The 15,933-nt window shown below is 49.6% G+C and overlaps 1 protein-coding gene across 2 annotated transcripts in view; it reads left to right on the top strand.

Annotated features, from left to right (window-relative positions):
• Positions 1–15,933, top strand: part of MYO15B (myosin XVB) — a 43,444-nt gene that overhangs the window by 18,984 nt on the left and 8,527 nt on the right. For both annotated transcript variants that reach the window (XM_017743210.1, XM_017743209.1), the window contains 25 exons: positions 72–129; positions 1,665–1,795; positions 1,899–1,994; positions 3,575–3,810; positions 3,892–4,070; positions 4,766–4,838; positions 5,264–5,470; positions 5,571–5,650; positions 5,842–5,939; positions 6,123–6,210; positions 7,566–7,673; positions 7,849–7,943; positions 8,492–8,713; positions 9,190–9,286; positions 9,633–9,812; positions 10,104–10,293; positions 10,411–10,501; positions 11,028–11,235; positions 12,654–12,769; positions 13,312–13,371; positions 13,610–13,685; positions 14,167–14,285; positions 14,490–14,608; positions 15,053–15,194; positions 15,331–15,442. In XM_017743210.1, the coding sequence (XP_017598699.1) occupies positions 72–129; positions 1,665–1,795; positions 1,899–1,994; positions 3,575–3,810; positions 3,892–4,070; positions 4,766–4,838; positions 5,264–5,470; positions 5,571–5,650; positions 5,842–5,939; positions 6,123–6,210; positions 7,566–7,673; positions 7,849–7,943; positions 8,492–8,713; positions 9,190–9,286; positions 9,633–9,812; positions 10,104–10,293; positions 10,411–10,501; positions 11,028–11,235; positions 12,654–12,769; positions 13,312–13,371; positions 13,610–13,685; positions 14,167–14,285; positions 14,490–14,608; positions 15,053–15,194; positions 15,331–15,442 (3,181 nt within the window). The remainder of the gene's footprint in view (positions 1–71; positions 130–1,664; positions 1,796–1,898; positions 1,995–3,574; positions 3,811–3,891; positions 4,071–4,765; positions 4,839–5,263; positions 5,471–5,570; positions 5,651–5,841; positions 5,940–6,122; positions 6,211–7,565; positions 7,674–7,848; positions 7,944–8,491; positions 8,714–9,189; positions 9,287–9,632; positions 9,813–10,103; positions 10,294–10,410; positions 10,502–11,027; positions 11,236–12,653; positions 12,770–13,311; positions 13,372–13,609; positions 13,686–14,166; positions 14,286–14,489; positions 14,609–15,052; positions 15,195–15,330; positions 15,443–15,933) is intronic.

Raw genomic sequence — 15,933 nt, 5'->3', positions numbered from 1 at the left:
TGTCAGCTCAGGGTTTTTATGTGGTTCCTCTGCTGGCAGCCAGTGACTTGCTTACTTGTTTCTCTCTCCAGGATGTGGGGCTGCTGGAGATCCCTGCAGAGCTCGCAGCCCTCCTGCGCTCTCTTGAAGGTGAGGAATCCTCCTCCTTCCCTCCCTTTCCTGCACTGTTTCACTGTGTATCTCCTTGTTCATATCAATGTATGTGTTTGGTCTCCCTGCTGCCTGACACTGGGTTGGATTTGTTTCATTATCCTTGCAGTGTAAATATGATAAAGGCAAATGGTACCATGAGTGTTGTTTCCTGACATGGCAGGGAGGAAAAGAAACTCGGGCCAGGGAGCAAACCACCAGCTTGAAAATCAGTATCTTTGTTAATTCTTCAGCTCTTCTTTTGAACTGGGCTGGTAGGACTGATGGCAGGGATGGTGCGAAACTCTTTGGTCAAAGTTATGTTATAGCAAACTGCTTAATGAACCCAGGTCTCTGGCAGAGAGGAGTATCTGGGGTGGAAGAACTTAAACCCATCTTTTACCTACTCTAAAATATTTAAGGAAATTGAAGGGGAAGAAGATGACAGTTTGGGCAATTTCAAAGAAATATTTTTAGGTTTTGTTAAAAATTACTTTCTCAAAAAGAATTTTAAAATAGAAGGAAGGAGAAACAGGGTAACAACTTGACTGTGGAACAATGTAATAACTTGAGACATAACAGTTTATCAGTCCAAGGATATAACAACATAATAACTTAAGGATGTAACAATATAACAAGTCAAGTATGTGTTAATTTTATCAATTTAGGGATGCACCAATTGGTTTTCAAATCACCAAAATACAACTAACTGCAATAATTTCATGAGCTGTTAATCTGACCTTGAGCATTAAGTTATTTGCAGTTGTGTTTCCTCTGTAGCTCCCTGTACAATGTGAATATTTAAGCTGCAAATAGGTTGAGGCAGGATTTGCCTCTCTCTGTCTGTACAGTGTCAAACCCAAAGCCAGCTGTGCCTGTGGCCTTCTGTGGGGGACAGTAAGGGACACAATCAGGCAGAAGAGTCTTGTGAATTGGAGCAGACTGTGCTGGATTCCCAAATACCTCACATTTCATGGCAGAGCCCTCCAGGGACTATCAGCCGGTCTAGTGAGCAATGTAAGCCAGAGGAGCTCAGGGAACAGTGAAACTGCTGGCAATGAAAGCTGATGGGATGTAAACAGGGAGGATGGGAGAGCATCAGGGGACACGTTTGGAGATAGAGGAATGCACAGGAGCTGTGCTGCATTGAGAAATCCCTTCTCAGTGATGTTTGCTCCTCTCTCCCCCATGATAAATCCCTCATTACAAAGCCCTCTCATTTCCTTGTTGACTGAGCAGTTGTCAGCAGTATCTCTGCATGGGCTCAGCGTTTCCTGCCATGTAAATGCTGCAGAGCATCTCCAGGTGTTCTCTGGGGAGAAAAGTCTGAAAGATCAGAGCTGTAAAATCTCTCTGGAGAGAGTCCTTGTGGTCTCAGGGAGGTGAAGCTGTGCCTGCTGGGGGGTCTGAGGCAGCAGGGCTGGGCTGGGTGTCCCTGGAGTGCCAGGGCTCCAGCAGGGTGAGGTGCAGGTCAGCCAGGAGTTGCTGTGTGAGTTGTTTGTGTCCTGCCACCACCAGACCTCCTTCCCTTGCAGGTCGATACCGAGCACAGGCCAACCAGATAACTGAGAGCCAGCCCCCAGAAATCAAGGTCAAGGATGACCTTTCCCTCCCACCCACCATCAACAACTATCCCTTCTCCTCCTTCGTCAAATCACACTTCCAGGTGGGAACACTTCTTATTTTTCTTCATGGCTTCCCCTGTGGGCAGACACACAAGTTCTAGTAACACCAGGAGCCAATCTCTCTGTCCTTTCATTTCTTTGCAGAAGCCAGATTTCCCTGCCCCTGGTCAGCCTCTGCAGCACCCCTTAACCCACCTGGATGCTGAACACCAGGAGAGTGCACTTGAGATCAACAAACTGGTAAGAGATGTCATTCTTGACCTTGCTGAAGGACAGGTGGGCACAGACAATGTTTTGATGCCTTTATACAACAAGTTGCTGCTGGTGGATACTGTTCTTACAATACATGGAGGGCTGGAAAAGCAGAATAAATTGCTCTTTTTAGGCCCTGGAGCAGCCTGGCAGAGATCACACACAGCCCCTTAGAGTTGCTGTGTTCTTGGGGAGGCACAGAGCAGCCACAGACCCCTGGGGTCAAAGTGAATTACCTGGTGGTGGAGCCTCAGAATTTGGCAGGATGTAGAGGAATAGGACTGCTAAACTTTAATATCCCAATATTCCAGACTCAGAAGCAATGATAAGGGAACTCTGTCTTCTCAAACACCCATCAGTCATTAAAAAGTTTCATTTAACCCAGATCTTTTCCGTGATGTGGTTTATAGCAAACATCTCAATTGCACCTCGGGCTCACAGATGTGTCACTACCCAACAGGGGACAGGGAGCTGTTGTGTAAAGGCTGGGAAAGGGCAGGGACTTTGTCATCAGGAAAACTACACCTGGAACCACACCCTCACTCTGTAGTGTTTGCCTGAAGGGGATGGTGCTGCTTCGTCTCTGTGGATGTGAAACAGACATTTCTTTATATTTCTTCTTTTAAATGGTAATACAGAAATGTTTGAAAATAGAATGAAATTCCAGATACTTTCTAAGTAAACGTGGTAATCTTTTTTGGGAATTACATAGAATTAAAATAAGCCCATTAAGAAAGTTAATACCTAAAAACAGTCTCTTGTTTTGTCCTTATGATCCCAATTATAGAATAGCATAAGCTTCAATAAAATCTTGTGAATAGGATTGTGTTTAAGCAGAATACTATTATTTTTCTAAAGATCAAAGGCAGTTTTTCTCTGTTGCTAACGAAGTAGGGATTTACTACAAAAAATTCCATGAGAACTAAACAATCACCATCCCCTGTTTTTCTCAGTGAATCTCTGACATGCTTGGTACCATTAACTGTTTTTAGAAGTGTTGTTGTTCTTAAATGTTCTTTCCAAAGCTGTCCATTTTAGAAAAATTTTAACTCGTGACATACTGAAGTGTAGAGGATGAAAGAAATCATTCTGTACCTAAGGGTGAGAAATACAAACTAAAAAAGCATTGAAGATGTCGATATGCAAAGCAAAGAAACGGAACCATTTCTTCAGTGAGTGTGTTGAGACACCACATCCCATAGTCCTTGGTATAATATTAACTGGTTTTAAACACTCAGTGGGCTCAGCAGCAACTATCCCGTGGTAATTTACTTGTGTGTCTGAGCCCTGCCCAAGGGGAAATATTTTACTCTAGACCAAATTCTGAGTCATACCTCAGAAGACACTGAAATCACCGTGACTTTCAGTCAGGATCCAATCGCTATAAACGTTACCTCCCAAATTCCCCAGCACTTTGGTGGTGCACAAAAACTTGAGGACAGACCCCAGTCTGAGTGTTGGCTACTCAGGCTCACAAACATCCTGGTGTCTACAACTTCTTACACCACAGTTTGGGACAGAGGGTTACAGCTCCAGTTCTCTCTTTTTTTCCCCCTGGATGCTCCCAGATTTTGCGGTTCATTGGTGACAAGAGTCTCCGTGGCTGGCAGGAGGTGCTGCTGGGCAACTACATTGCTGGGAGAGGTCTGAGTGACACTGCTCTGCGCAATGAAATCTTCAGCCAGGTGGCTGCCCAGACCTGGAGGAACCCAGACATGGAGCAGAGCCAGCGAGGCTGGGTCCTGATGGCGACTTTGCTGAGCTGCTTTGGCCCCTCACCAGCACTGGAGAAGCCACTGCTGAAGTAAGAGGAGAAAAGACCAAGGCAGGTTTACACAGGGGTTAAGAAGGATGAGTGGTGCTAAATGGAGCTGCCTTTTCCTAGGTTTGTGTCAGACTATGGCATGGAGGGCTACAACGCCGTTTGCCAGCGCAAGATCCTGACAGCAGCTGAGTGCACAGAGGCAGAGCCTGCACCCTCTCGGGCTTACCCTCCCACCCAGCTGGAGTGGACAGCAAACCAGAGGAGAGGGAAGATGGTGCTGGATGTTCATACCTTTAATGGTAACCCAATCTTCTGCCCTCCTGCTGTCTTTTAGTCTCTAAGGACTTTTTCAGGATAGAAATCAGCATTTGGGTAATAATTCCCTCAACTAAGTGAAGAGGATCAGAATGCTGTTTGCTGGTACAACCATGGGGGAAACAAGCATCTGAATCTAGACCCAAAACTTGCAAAGTCTGGGCCTGGTGGGACCTGCTTCTCAGGCTGAGGGATGAGATTGTCCTGGGTTTGGGCCCTTCTCAACAGAGGGTTGATCTGCCTGTGCATCTCTACAGGGCTGGTTTTCCTGCTCTCCATTACAGCTCAACCTGTGCAGCAGTAATTTGTTACAGGGACTTTCTGCCCTTCTCCTTTCTCAAATATTACCCAAATCTACCTCTTGAGCAATCACAGCTCTGTGAATTGAGCACAGAACGTCCCTGCTCTGGCTCCTCGTGAGTGGCATGGTCCCCAAGCAAACCAGGACACTGCAAAGGTTTTCACCTGTCAGGCTGGAAATGCCAACCTGTGCCAACAAACAGATATTTTGGGTGTGAATGTGTGCATGTGGAGCCTTCCATGACCTTTCAGTCCTCCTGTGGCCCTGCTCAGGAGTGTGTGAGACTTTCCAGCTGGGCTCTGCCTGTGTCCCATGGAATGTGGGTCCTTTGGGTCCTGCTGGGGAGGCTGTGGGTACTGACTTTGTTCTCTGTGCTAGAGGAGATGTTCTCAGCTGAGGTGGAGTCCTGGATGACTGGGGAGCAGTATGCAGCCTCGATCCTGAGTGCAAGGTACTGCCAGAGGACGGGAGAAGGTCTTGGGGTGTGAGAGAGGCTGTCACAGCTCTGAGGTTCAGACTGGTTGGGCCTGCAGGCTGGAATTTATAGGGTCACATGTAGAATACTCACTTCTTGCCCACTGCAGCCTGTGCTCCCTTCTTCACCCTTAACATAACCCTCAACCATAAACAGTGGGCCTCTTTAGGAACAGAGGAACCACTGGTGTGATCTGTGAGAGCAGCTTCAGAGGAAAAAAATTAAAAATGACAAATCTTGAGTGATTCTGGGTTTTTTTCCTAATCCTGGGCACTTAATAGTTGATTCACACCCTAAATCTAAAGGACTTAAGCCAGGATAGACAATGTGAGAAGAAGCTGAGCGTAATGTTTTCCTTCCTCTCCTTTCCCCTGCTTACCTGGACACATTTCTTCTCTCAGGGGCTGTGACAAGAAGACTCGAGGGTGGTCTATCTCCATGTTCACTGGCAACACATGGCAGGACCTGCTGGGCTGTGACTTTGTGCTGGACCTCATTGGAGAGATGGAGGAGACCAGCAACTTCAGCAGCTCCTCCCAGGCCCCCACTGAGTACCCCATCAGTTCAGAAAGGGACAGGAGCATCCTCCAGTCCTCTAACCTGGACACGTGAGCCACCTGTTCCTCCTGCCCCACCACTTTGTGGCCCTGTCACCCAGTGGTTCATCTTTCAGCACTCTGGCCCTCATCTCATTTTCCTCTTCATCAGGATCCCTCCTGCTCCAGGTATCCAGGCCCCTGCCTTCCCCCCACCCAGCCTGCCTCCAGAACTCATTGGTCTCCATCCAGGTGAGCTTTAGCCCAGGACTGTGGGAGACACTGGGAAGGGCCAGATGGGCCCCAGCCAGGGAATCAGGGCAGAGGGGGAGTCAGGTGGTGATTCTTGTTGTAGAGCTCCACTCTGACACATGACTAACAGGGACTGGAGGCAGGGGAATGTTTCTTCCCTGCCTTGTCACCAGACTTGTCTCTGCTCCCAGATCCAAGGTTCAGAGATGACCTGAGGACCCCTGTAGGCTTGGATCACTACGTGGATGATCTCTTCAGCCCTGTGCTGCATCAGGGCTCCAGAGTACCTGTAAGTCCCCTCATGTTCCCTCCTGCCTTCTCTCTGCAGCTCTCCTGTCTCTGTGAGTCCTTCAGCTTTTTTCCTGCCTGTTCTCTGCCCCTGCTCAGCTCAGATGTGCCTTTGGATGTCGTCCCCTCCAGGAATTCTGTCCCTCTGAGCTCAGATAACTGTTTTGGATTTATTTTGATGCAGGATATGGAGAACAGGGAGAGTCTCACCAGCCGCATGAAAGGAGGTGGGAAGATTGGACCCACACAGAGAGGAATCCTTCCTTCTACAGGTCTGTAAGGGCATGGGGACAGCTGGGAACATCTGGGACCACATGAGCTTCAATGAGCACAAGTCAGGGAGCCCCTTAAATGCTAATTATTGTGTGGGCTCAGCTGGTTCATGAAGAACACTGGGCTTTAGCACAGGCTGCACTCTTCACTCCCTGGTGAGACAGATGCTTTGGGAAAGGTGTTAGATAAGGGAATGACTTTGTTGTGCTTTTAATTTCTCTTGAGCTGGTCTTGGGGTCAAGGCAGCAGGTAGCTTGTTTCTGACCCAGGCCACCTCTTTCCTAGACAAACACTTGTAAGTCTTGTATTCACCTTCTCTTCACCCCAGGCTTTCACAGAGCAGTTGGTGCCTTTATCAGGAGTGGTTTTAATCTTTCTTATTACTTCCTCACAGAACTTCCCATCATCTGTAGCTATTCCTTGGGTTAGTAAGTCTGAACCCTGAAGAGGTTCTGGTTTGTGTGTTTGGTTTCTTTACTTTTCCTCACTTCTGTGGAGCTAAGACTCTGGCATTTGCAGCAGGGTGGAGTCAAACACCAACTTATTAATGGCACTGACAAATCTGCATGGATAGGAACACACCCAGCAGTCTCAGAAAGGTGGGAAATGTCCAGTTCAGTCATTCCTGAGACTGGAACTACTTCTGGCTGTTGGAGAGGCTCTGGAACATGACAAGCCCTATCACAGATCACTGTCTGATGCCAGTTTGTCACTTACGTGGCTTCTTAGATGAGTGAGGGATATGATGATCTTCCTATGGCATCCCAGGGCCATTCTCACTGGTGGTGACATCGTGGTTCAGTAGATTTGTGCTGTGTGCTGACTCCTCCCAGCTGAGTCTGACCCCCACACCCCTTGCTCTGCTGGCTTTGCACTCAGTGGGGTTTGTTTGTGACCCCATGTGAGACTTGACTGCTGAGAGCAGAGGAATTCCTTTCGCCCCACAGCTCCTCCACGTGACACACAATGCTATCCAGGCCAGGGCTCATTGTTCATCCAGCCTTGCCACCCACTGCAAAGAGACCAATACAGATGTGACAGTCCCAGCGCCAGAGATCTTTGCCCAGCCCTTAAGAAAAACCCTCCTCTGTAATCAGACACAGGCACAAATTATTTATAATCTTAATCATGAAGAATGGTGGTGTCCTAAGCCATGTTGCAGAAACAGAGTCTGGATACTGCTATTTAAATTCTGGCAGGCCACACATCTTTCTTTGGTTTCCTTTTTCCACCTGAGTTTTGCTGTGTCCTGCTGTGGTTGGTGCATGTGGAGAGCACCAGAAGTGAGAATATCTCAGGATATTCTCATTTGGAGTTCTCCAAAAGCACTGTGCACTTGGTCTTTTGCCTCTAGGCTTCCCTGGAATGACTCAAGCACCAGTTTACCAGCCCATGCCCTCCATGGTGGGGATGCCAGCAGCCATGCCCATGATGGGGGCTGGTGGGGTTGCACCCATGCCAGGTAAGAGCAGTGTTTCTGTAACTCTAGAGGGAAGGGGATGGGAGGGGGGTGTCAGTGGAGCCTGTGCATTTCAGTGTCAGGTGAGGGGCTCAGTGAACACTCCAGGCTGATGCTCAGGCTCTGTGGGGAATGTTCACCTGTAGGATTTTGAAGATGATTGTGTTGTCTTCCACAGCCATGGTGATGCCCCAGCCCCTGGTTCCAGCTGTAGATCCCAGCCAGCTGGCAGCACAGCAGCAAGCCTTTATCAACCAGCAAGCCATGCTCATGGTGAGTGGAAGGGCCGCAGGAACTGGGGAAGAACCATGCACTGGTGTTTGTGCCTTGGAGGGGAGCCCAGCTCTCCTCCTCTTTGGGCCTGCTCCATGTCACTCTGTGCTGGGGTGAACTCTATAAAGTGGGGATTATTCCCTGCAAAACTGGGACCCCTTTTCTTGCCCCTTTGTGTCCGTGGGGACATTGAGGCACCATCAGTGAGTGAGGAGCAGGGACAGGAGCAGGCCCTGAGAAGATTCAGCTGCAGTTCTCATGGGGTTTTAAGCTGGGATTTGCTACAGATGCATTCTGCTTTCTGTGCAAAGCCCTGTGAGTGCATGGCAGTCCCAGGCTGGCAGCTGAGCCTTTTGGGGGTGTTAGGAGCTCTGCATCCTTGGCCAGCTGGGAGAAGAGTCCCTGGGCATGCCTTGTCCACATACTGGGAAATTTGCAGTGCACCATGTGGATGTTTTGTGATTAACAGTGAAAAAGCAGGACAGCCCGTGACTGGTGGCTGGGTTTGTGTAGCCTAGAGCTCATGGACCTTGCAATTCCTTCCCCAGGCCCAGCAGATGACCCTTCAAGCCATGAGCATTTCCCAGCAGCAGCAGCAGCAGGAGCTGCAGAAACGGCAAAAGTCTCTTGAAAACTCAAGGCCAAGAGTCTCAAGCCCAGCACAAGCCTCATCCCCAGCCACTCTCCCAAAACCCAAGCAGCCTTCCAGCAGCCAGGTTGCTGCAACACCACCGAGGTCTCCAGAGCCACCAGCTAAGGCAAAAGAGCCGGTATGAGCAACAAACAGCCGTGCTGGATTTGGCCTGAATTTCATGTTTGGTGTTAGCCCTGCATCCATCCCTGTGTGGTGGTGGTTTGGCAGAGAGGAGAGCAGAGATTTGTGCTTACTGATGATACTGAGACTTTTCAAACTCTGCTTGCTGAGTCTTTAAGGATCAAACCTTGGTGGCATTTGCTCTGTGGGGGTTTGGCTGCAGGGTTGGCCAATTCATTTCCAGTTAAACTGAATTTTTCCACAGGGAAATGAATTACTCTGAGTTCTTTATCTTCCAGCAGGCCTCTAATATAATCCTTCTTTGTGCTTGGCTGAGGATTCCTTGTGTTAGAAACGGATCTGTTGGGACACTCCTGGATGGGGAGAGGTTCTAGATCAAAACTTTTTGAGACAAAATCACCCCTGAGCTGAAGGGCACTGCAGGGGTACTGCTGGCCGGTGCCAATTAAACAAGTTGTGCACTGTCTGCAGGATTATGACTACATGGAAGAGGAGTTCTCCAGCAGTGGGGATGATGACTATCCTCGGGAAACCTTCCAGCAGAAGAGAGAGTACTTCCAGAAGATGGGTGAGCGTCTGCCACTTGGGGAGTTTCACTCATCGTAACACCTTGCTCTGCAGCCTTCCTGGCATGCCCAGGTGTTCTTGTCTCCCCGTCTGGAACCCAGCTAATCCCTGCGGGAGCTGCTGGTGATATGTGTGCAGGAGTTTTGGGTTCTTGTTCAGCTAGCTACAATTCAGACTGTGAGCTGCTGAGGGGCCAATTTTCTAGAAGTCTCTGGGCTTATGACTGCCACATTCTCCCTCACTCTAGGAAACAGGTTTTTGCTGACTGAGGCAAGAGTGGGAACTGTGCCATCAGTGCCAGATTTTCTGTGTGGGTTTGACCAGTTCAAATCCCCCTTTCTATGCAGGAGAGCAGCACATCCGAGTGAAGAAAGTCAGACCTAGCAAAACCTGGACTCCTCCAGCAAAACCCCAGCCAAAGGAGGAGGAGGAGGAGGAGGAGAGGAAAAGAGAGGAGCAGGAGAAGAGGAAAAAAGAGGAGCAGGAGAAGAGGAAAGAAGTGAAGCCTGTCCCTAAACCAGAGCCAGGTAAGATGTGCAGTGCAGACCCAGGCTGGTTGACAAGGAAGAACTTTCCAGGAACATCAGGCCAGGGTTCAAGCAGAGGAGGAAAGGATCTGGCTCTTCTGGGAGTCTGCATCTTGACAGGAGAGGAAAAAGAAGAATGTCTGAGCTTTGGGAAATGGGATCCCAAATTGCGTTTTCGTGGAAGGCTTTGGCCAGCCAGCATCAGAGGGAAAGAAAGGGAATGTCAAATGAGATAAAGGGATTTCTCCTGTGCCTTTGCTGGTCTGTTGATTACAGTTGTCACCCCGACAGCTCCTGCTTCCCCTTTGCCACCTCCTGAGCCAAAGCCAAAAAAGGAGACGCCAAAAGTGAAGAGAGAGCCGCCTGTAGTGAAGCCTTCAGACCCCAAGGCACGTCCTGCACCCAGCCACGAGATTGGGAACATCATCAAAATGTACCAGAGCAGACCAGCCCCCGAGCCCCAGCCCATCGAGCCCATCAGGTGAGAGTGTGGAGTCCACCCTGTGGGCAGGAGGGAGATGGGGGTTCTCCATCTCAGCTCTGCCACGTGGCTCCATCGTGCCCAAACCCCAGAATGCTGTTCCCTGTTCCCTTGCAGGAGAGTACCCAAGCCATTTATAAAGAAGAACGACCCCAAAAATGAGGCTCTGGCCAAGCTGGGAATGATGAACATCTCCCCTCTCCCTTCGGTGAGTTCTTTGCTCTCTGGTCACTTTAAGAGCTCAGCAGAGAGAGCCTGTCCATCCCATTTCCAGCAGGCTGGGATCTCCCTGGTGCTGCAGTAGCAGCCAGGTGATTTCTGGTTGGGTTATGAGGTAGCTGGGAGCTCACACCATGGTGCTGCCCACCCTAGACTGGGTTCCAATCTGTAAAGTCATCTGAGGTCCTGAAGAAAAGGCTCTGGAGCAGCAAGTCCTTTTGTGAGATGCTTAAGGCTGATCTGGAAGCAAGCAACTCATGTTCTCCACGTTTGGCACCAAGGCTTTGGCTTGTTAACATCCTTTTTTCCCTTCTGAACTGGAAGCTTTGATCTCAAATACTTGGTCCTCTGGGTTTGGTTGATCATGTCTTTGTAGATTTTGTGTTGATCTAAAGGCAGTGGCAGGCTATTGCCACAGATCTTGCTCCATGGGTGGGCTGCTGCCCTAGGATGACTTAGGACAGAGCCCAGGAATGCAGAGAAAAGCTGGCTCAAATGGTTTTGCTGTCTTCCAGCCATCTCCTCTACCACAAGAGAAGAAAACACCTCCACCTGTCAAGCCCAAGCCAGGCTCAGCTTCCAGCTCTATCAAGGAAAAGCAGTTGCCTCTCCTGTCTATCTTTAGACCAGAGGGTACCCCACCAGCTTCCCCGGCCCCTCATGCTCCCCCTCTTCCCCCCCCAATGCCTGAGGACCAAGGGAGGCAGGAATCCACAGGGAAGGGTGAGTATTGATCTCACCCATGTGGGATTTGGTAGCAGGGCAGGGAGGGGACAGGGCTCGAATCAGCCCAGGAGAGTCATGGCACAGGTCCTGTCATCAGTGGGCCAGAGGCTGAGTGAGCTGTGTGAGACCAGGGGGATTGTGCAATCAGATCTGTGCGTAGGCAGAGAGATGTCACAGTTCCAGTCTGGCCCAGCAACCAGCCTGGCACTTCCCAGCTCTAACTTGTCCCTTCTGATAAATGCTAAAAATAGAAAGGTCCTTTGGGCTACAGCTTTGTCAAGGTCCAGCCCACAGTACTGTTATTGTTTACCTGGGGCATAATTATCAAAGTGGCAATCAGTGGGTGGACTTTAGACCAGGGAGGAATGGGAAGCCAGGTCTTTCACCTTACAAACCTCTGGAGGGATCTTAGAGACAGGCAGAGGAATGAGGGAATGTTTCTCAGAGGGAGGCTGGGCCTGGGAGACCTTGGACACACAAAGAGTGTTTGGATGCTGCCCACTTTAAAAAAGTAGAGCTAATGCTTATCAGCAGTGGCTTGGAAGTGTTATTCAGTCTTAGTTTTGCCTCTGAATTTCAGTGGGAGCCTGAATTCATTTTATACATTGGATACCTGTACCAATGTATTTCAAGCTCTTCAAAATTCTCATCAGCATCACATTTCACAACCTGCAAGGAGCAGTCAGCCAAACACATTACTGAAGCTTCCCTGGTATAAAAGAAATTCCCTGTTAGTTCCTCCTCTCTTAAAAAATGGTTCTTTAGGAAGTCCTGTGAAAGTCAAAGTAACTGGATTAGCCTGAAAAATTCCTTCATGCTTTGGAACAGGGATATAGAAACAGCTGAAGTATGGGAATTACTACTTTACTTGTTTATGAACTCTGAAGTTTTGAAAGTTTGAAGTGCTTAAATGAAGACATTCCTACCTCATAAAGTAACAACTTTGAACAGTTGTTCAAAGATTGAGCCTGTCTTTAACACACCTGCAGAATGACAATCCAGTGCTAGTTTTGGGTGCCCTGTACCACAACCTCAGAGCCTCCAAGCTCAGGGGAGAACTTTTATGTCCCTTTGAAACCTTTAGCAGCCGGTTTATAATGACAAAAAGTGAAACCTGTGTCTTCAGCCTCAAGCACCAGAGGAGTATTTTCATGGGAGGCTGAGTGCTCCCCGTGCCTGGAGTGTTTCTATTCTTAGTACTGAACTTTGTGGCTAATACAGGAAGTGTAAACGCTACCAGAAATGTTGGGAATGAGTGGTTTATGCTCCCATGAGCTGGTCACTGGCCTTCAGGAGAGTCCCCAACAGGAATATTCAATCAGGAACTGTCCCCTTTCTCCCGGTAGGTCTTCGATGGGTGGAAAGGACCTTGTAGCCCTCACAGCCCATCTTCACTGCTCTTTGTCCCCACACAGACTCTGCAGTGACAGTGGCAGGTGATGATGGCATCAAGACCCAGCTGTACAAGCTCACCAGCAGTGTCAGCTTTTCCTATATCGACCCTGCCTGGAAAATTTTTCTGCGCAAAGAGGTTCGGTTCCTTGGCTGAGGATTGGCTATGGTGGGGGGAGACTCATCCCATCTTTGGTTAAAATGGGGTTTTTTGGTCATAGGCACTCAGTGTAAGACAAGGGCACAAAGATAGTTCTGGGATCACAGACATAGGAGCTGGAAGCAGGGGATCATGTCATGGGGAATCTGGGTCCTGCTCTCCCTTACTGACACTTGTGTCTCAGTTTCTCTGCCTGTCCTTTCCTTCCTCTCTAGACTACTGAGAAATCTGAAACCCGAATTTGTTGTTGCCTGGTGCTTTCCTGATAAAATAGTACAAATGTGTTTAAAATCAAGTATTGGAGAGTGTGCTAAACTCACCAGGGTTCATCCTTTGCTCTCACCACTCAGGTTTTGGTCCTTCACTCCTGGCCCTTCTGTTTACATACACAGCGTCTCCTCCCTGCCTGTCCCTGGAGATGAACTCGCTCCTCCCTGGCAGCAGGGCATATGGATTGCAGAACATCCCTGGGGAGCTACTTCTGCAGTATCTGTAACACCACTATTACCCTCCTCTTGCAGGTGTTTTACCCCAAGGAAAATTTCAGCCACCCTTATTGTCTGAACTTGCTGTGTGAACAGGTAAGCACAGGAGTGTGGCTCAAGGCCAGTTGTCTCTCTGGGGACAAAGCACTCCATAATTACATTGCATAAGTTACCTTCCCTTCTCCATCCCAAGCAGTGCAAGTCTCCTCTCCAGATCCACCCAGTCCAGCCCCTGTTCACTCCTCTCTGAGACTCAGTTTTACAGCCTCAGGAGCCCCAACACAGCCAGGTGTGGCCTTTGCACTGGAAGCCTCTATGTTCCCTTCCTCTGCAGATCATCCGTGACACCTTCTCTGATTCCAGCTTTCGGATCTCCAGGGAGGAGAAGCGCAAGATGAAAGATCTGTTGGGTAATTAACAGCCCCATCACCCCTTCTCCTCTATGGCCATCCCAGCTTCTGGTCTGAAATGAGGAACTGGCCTCCAAGCCTTTCAGACAGGACTTAGGGCAGAGGAGAAATGTTTGTCACTGCAGCAGGAAAGCACATTTGTAGAGTGCAGTGTAGGAATGTTTGTTTATTCCAAATGGCCCTGAAATTCCTGTGAGCCAGAAAAACTTATTTCTGAAATGTTTATTGTGGGGAGAGGAAACTAAAGCCCAAGGATAGGATTTTGGTTCGTTTCAAATTCCAGCTGTCACCTTTGACATGATCTGCATGGAGAAAGGGATGGAAACCAGTAGCAGACTGGTGTGTGCAAGTGTCCTTTCCCCTTTAGTGTGGTTTGCTGTGCTGTGAACACTGAGGGACTGCTGGGAATGAAGCCCTGGGAAGAGGGAGACTTGGCCACCTTTGTCTTTCTGAGCAAGTAACTGTTTTGTAACCCTGCTAGCGGAGTTCCGAGTTGGCAACAATGCCCAGTCCATTCAGGAGGACGGCATAAAGAAGAGGATTGTAGTGGCTGCTCGGGACAACTGGGCCAACTATTTCTCCCGCCTTTTCCCAGTTCAGGTGTGTCTTAATTCTCTCACCAGACCCTGGGCTTGCTTTAGCTGTGGCTCAGTTCACTCTTTGTGTCCCCCTGCCTGGCCACACTGCAGTGATTCCGTACCTTCCATACTTTGCAGGGTTTCACACCTCGTGTGTGGCATCTCCTTTCCCACCCATGCAGGTGGGATGGAGCCTTCGATTCTCTGTGCTGCACTTCCCTTACAGGGTGAAAAGGGAAGTGATGTGCAGATCCTGGGTGTTTCTCACCGGGGCATGAGGCTACTGAAGGTGGAGAAAGCAGCTGGATACCGTCCTGAGCACCTCAAGATCCTATGCAGCTACTGGTGAGCAAAAGGCCCAGGTTGCTGCAGGGGGACAGTTTGTCACACAGAGTGTCACACAGGGTGCTGGAGGCAAACTGAATGGGGGAGCTGAAAATTCCAAGTCGAGCTGTGCTCTCTTGGCTCAGTGCAAGTGCTGTGCTCACCTCTGAACGACTCACAGGCCAGCTGTGAGTCACTGACCCTCCTGCTAACGATTCTGGCTTTTCCTTTTCCTTCCTACTTGAGCTTTGCTTACAACAAGTGAGCGCTGGGGGTGAGTCAGCTCCGTGTGTGTCATCACAGGGGGCTCCTCAGGGTGAAAGCCATGAGCAGCTGGTGAATGGCCAACATGGAGCGTGTAGAGGCATGCCTCCATTCCCAGTCCTTGGAATGGGCTCCCATCCCCACGTTCTGCACCCCAAGCTCTGGCAGCAGGAGCCTGAGCACGCTGCCTTGTGTTCCCAGCTTTGCAGATGTGCTGTCAGTGGAGCTGAAGGGCAGCAATTCCCTGGAGTTCTCCCTGAAGACAGAGCAGCTCATCCTGCACTCTCCGAAGGCTCCGTGCATCAAGGCCATGGTGGAACTCTTCATCCAGGAGCTGAGGCAGGTGAGGCAGCAGCTGGAATGCAGTAGGGAATGAAGGTGGTTTCCCAGATGAACCTGAGACTGTCAGTGGGATGACATCACCCGAGCCCTTTGCATCCCTGGGATGAGAACTGACCTGGCCATGGCCCTTTCCCCAGGACACCAACTATGTCGTGGCTCTGCGCAGCTACGTCGTGGATGACAAGAGCCTGCTCAGCTTCAAGAAGGGCGACCTCATCGAGCTGCTGCCCATGCAGGGCGTGGAGCCAGGTTTGTTGGGATTGGCAGGACCAGGATCAAGGGCCTGCTGGATCCATGGTACCCAGAACCAGAGGAATACAGGGTGGGCTGCTTTCATCAGCCTCCAGCTCTGCTGGACAAGCCACCTTGTCCCAGTTGCCTTAGCTATAGGAATAGATAAGTTATATATATGTTACCTCAGGATGCAGGAAAACCTGGTGAGTCTGATGCTCTCCTTTGCCAGCAGAGAGCTTCAGTGCTTGTTTCTCTTGGCAGCTGCCCTGGTTCCTGACTCTTTCTCGGGTGGGCTGCTTTCATCAGCCTCCAGCTCTGCTGGACAAGCCACCTTGTCCCAGTTGCCTTAGCTATAGGAATAGATAAGTTATATATATGTTACCTCAGGATGCAGGAAAACCTGGTGAGTCTGATGCTCTCCTTTGCCAGCAGAGAGCTTCAGTGCTTGTTTCTCTTGGCAGCTGCCCTGGTTCCTGACTCTTTCTCTGTTGCTTTTCCAGGGTGGC

This window comes from Corvus brachyrhynchos, unplaced genomic scaffold (genome assembly GCF_000691975.1).
Source record: "Corvus brachyrhynchos isolate BGI_N302 unplaced genomic scaffold, ASM69197v1 scaffold148, whole genome shotgun sequence".
NCBI lineage: Eukaryota > Metazoa > Chordata > Aves > Passeriformes > Corvidae > Corvus > Corvus brachyrhynchos.
The sequence above is the reverse complement of the archived record's forward strand: the minus strand, read 5'-3'. Positions and strand labels throughout refer to the sequence as shown.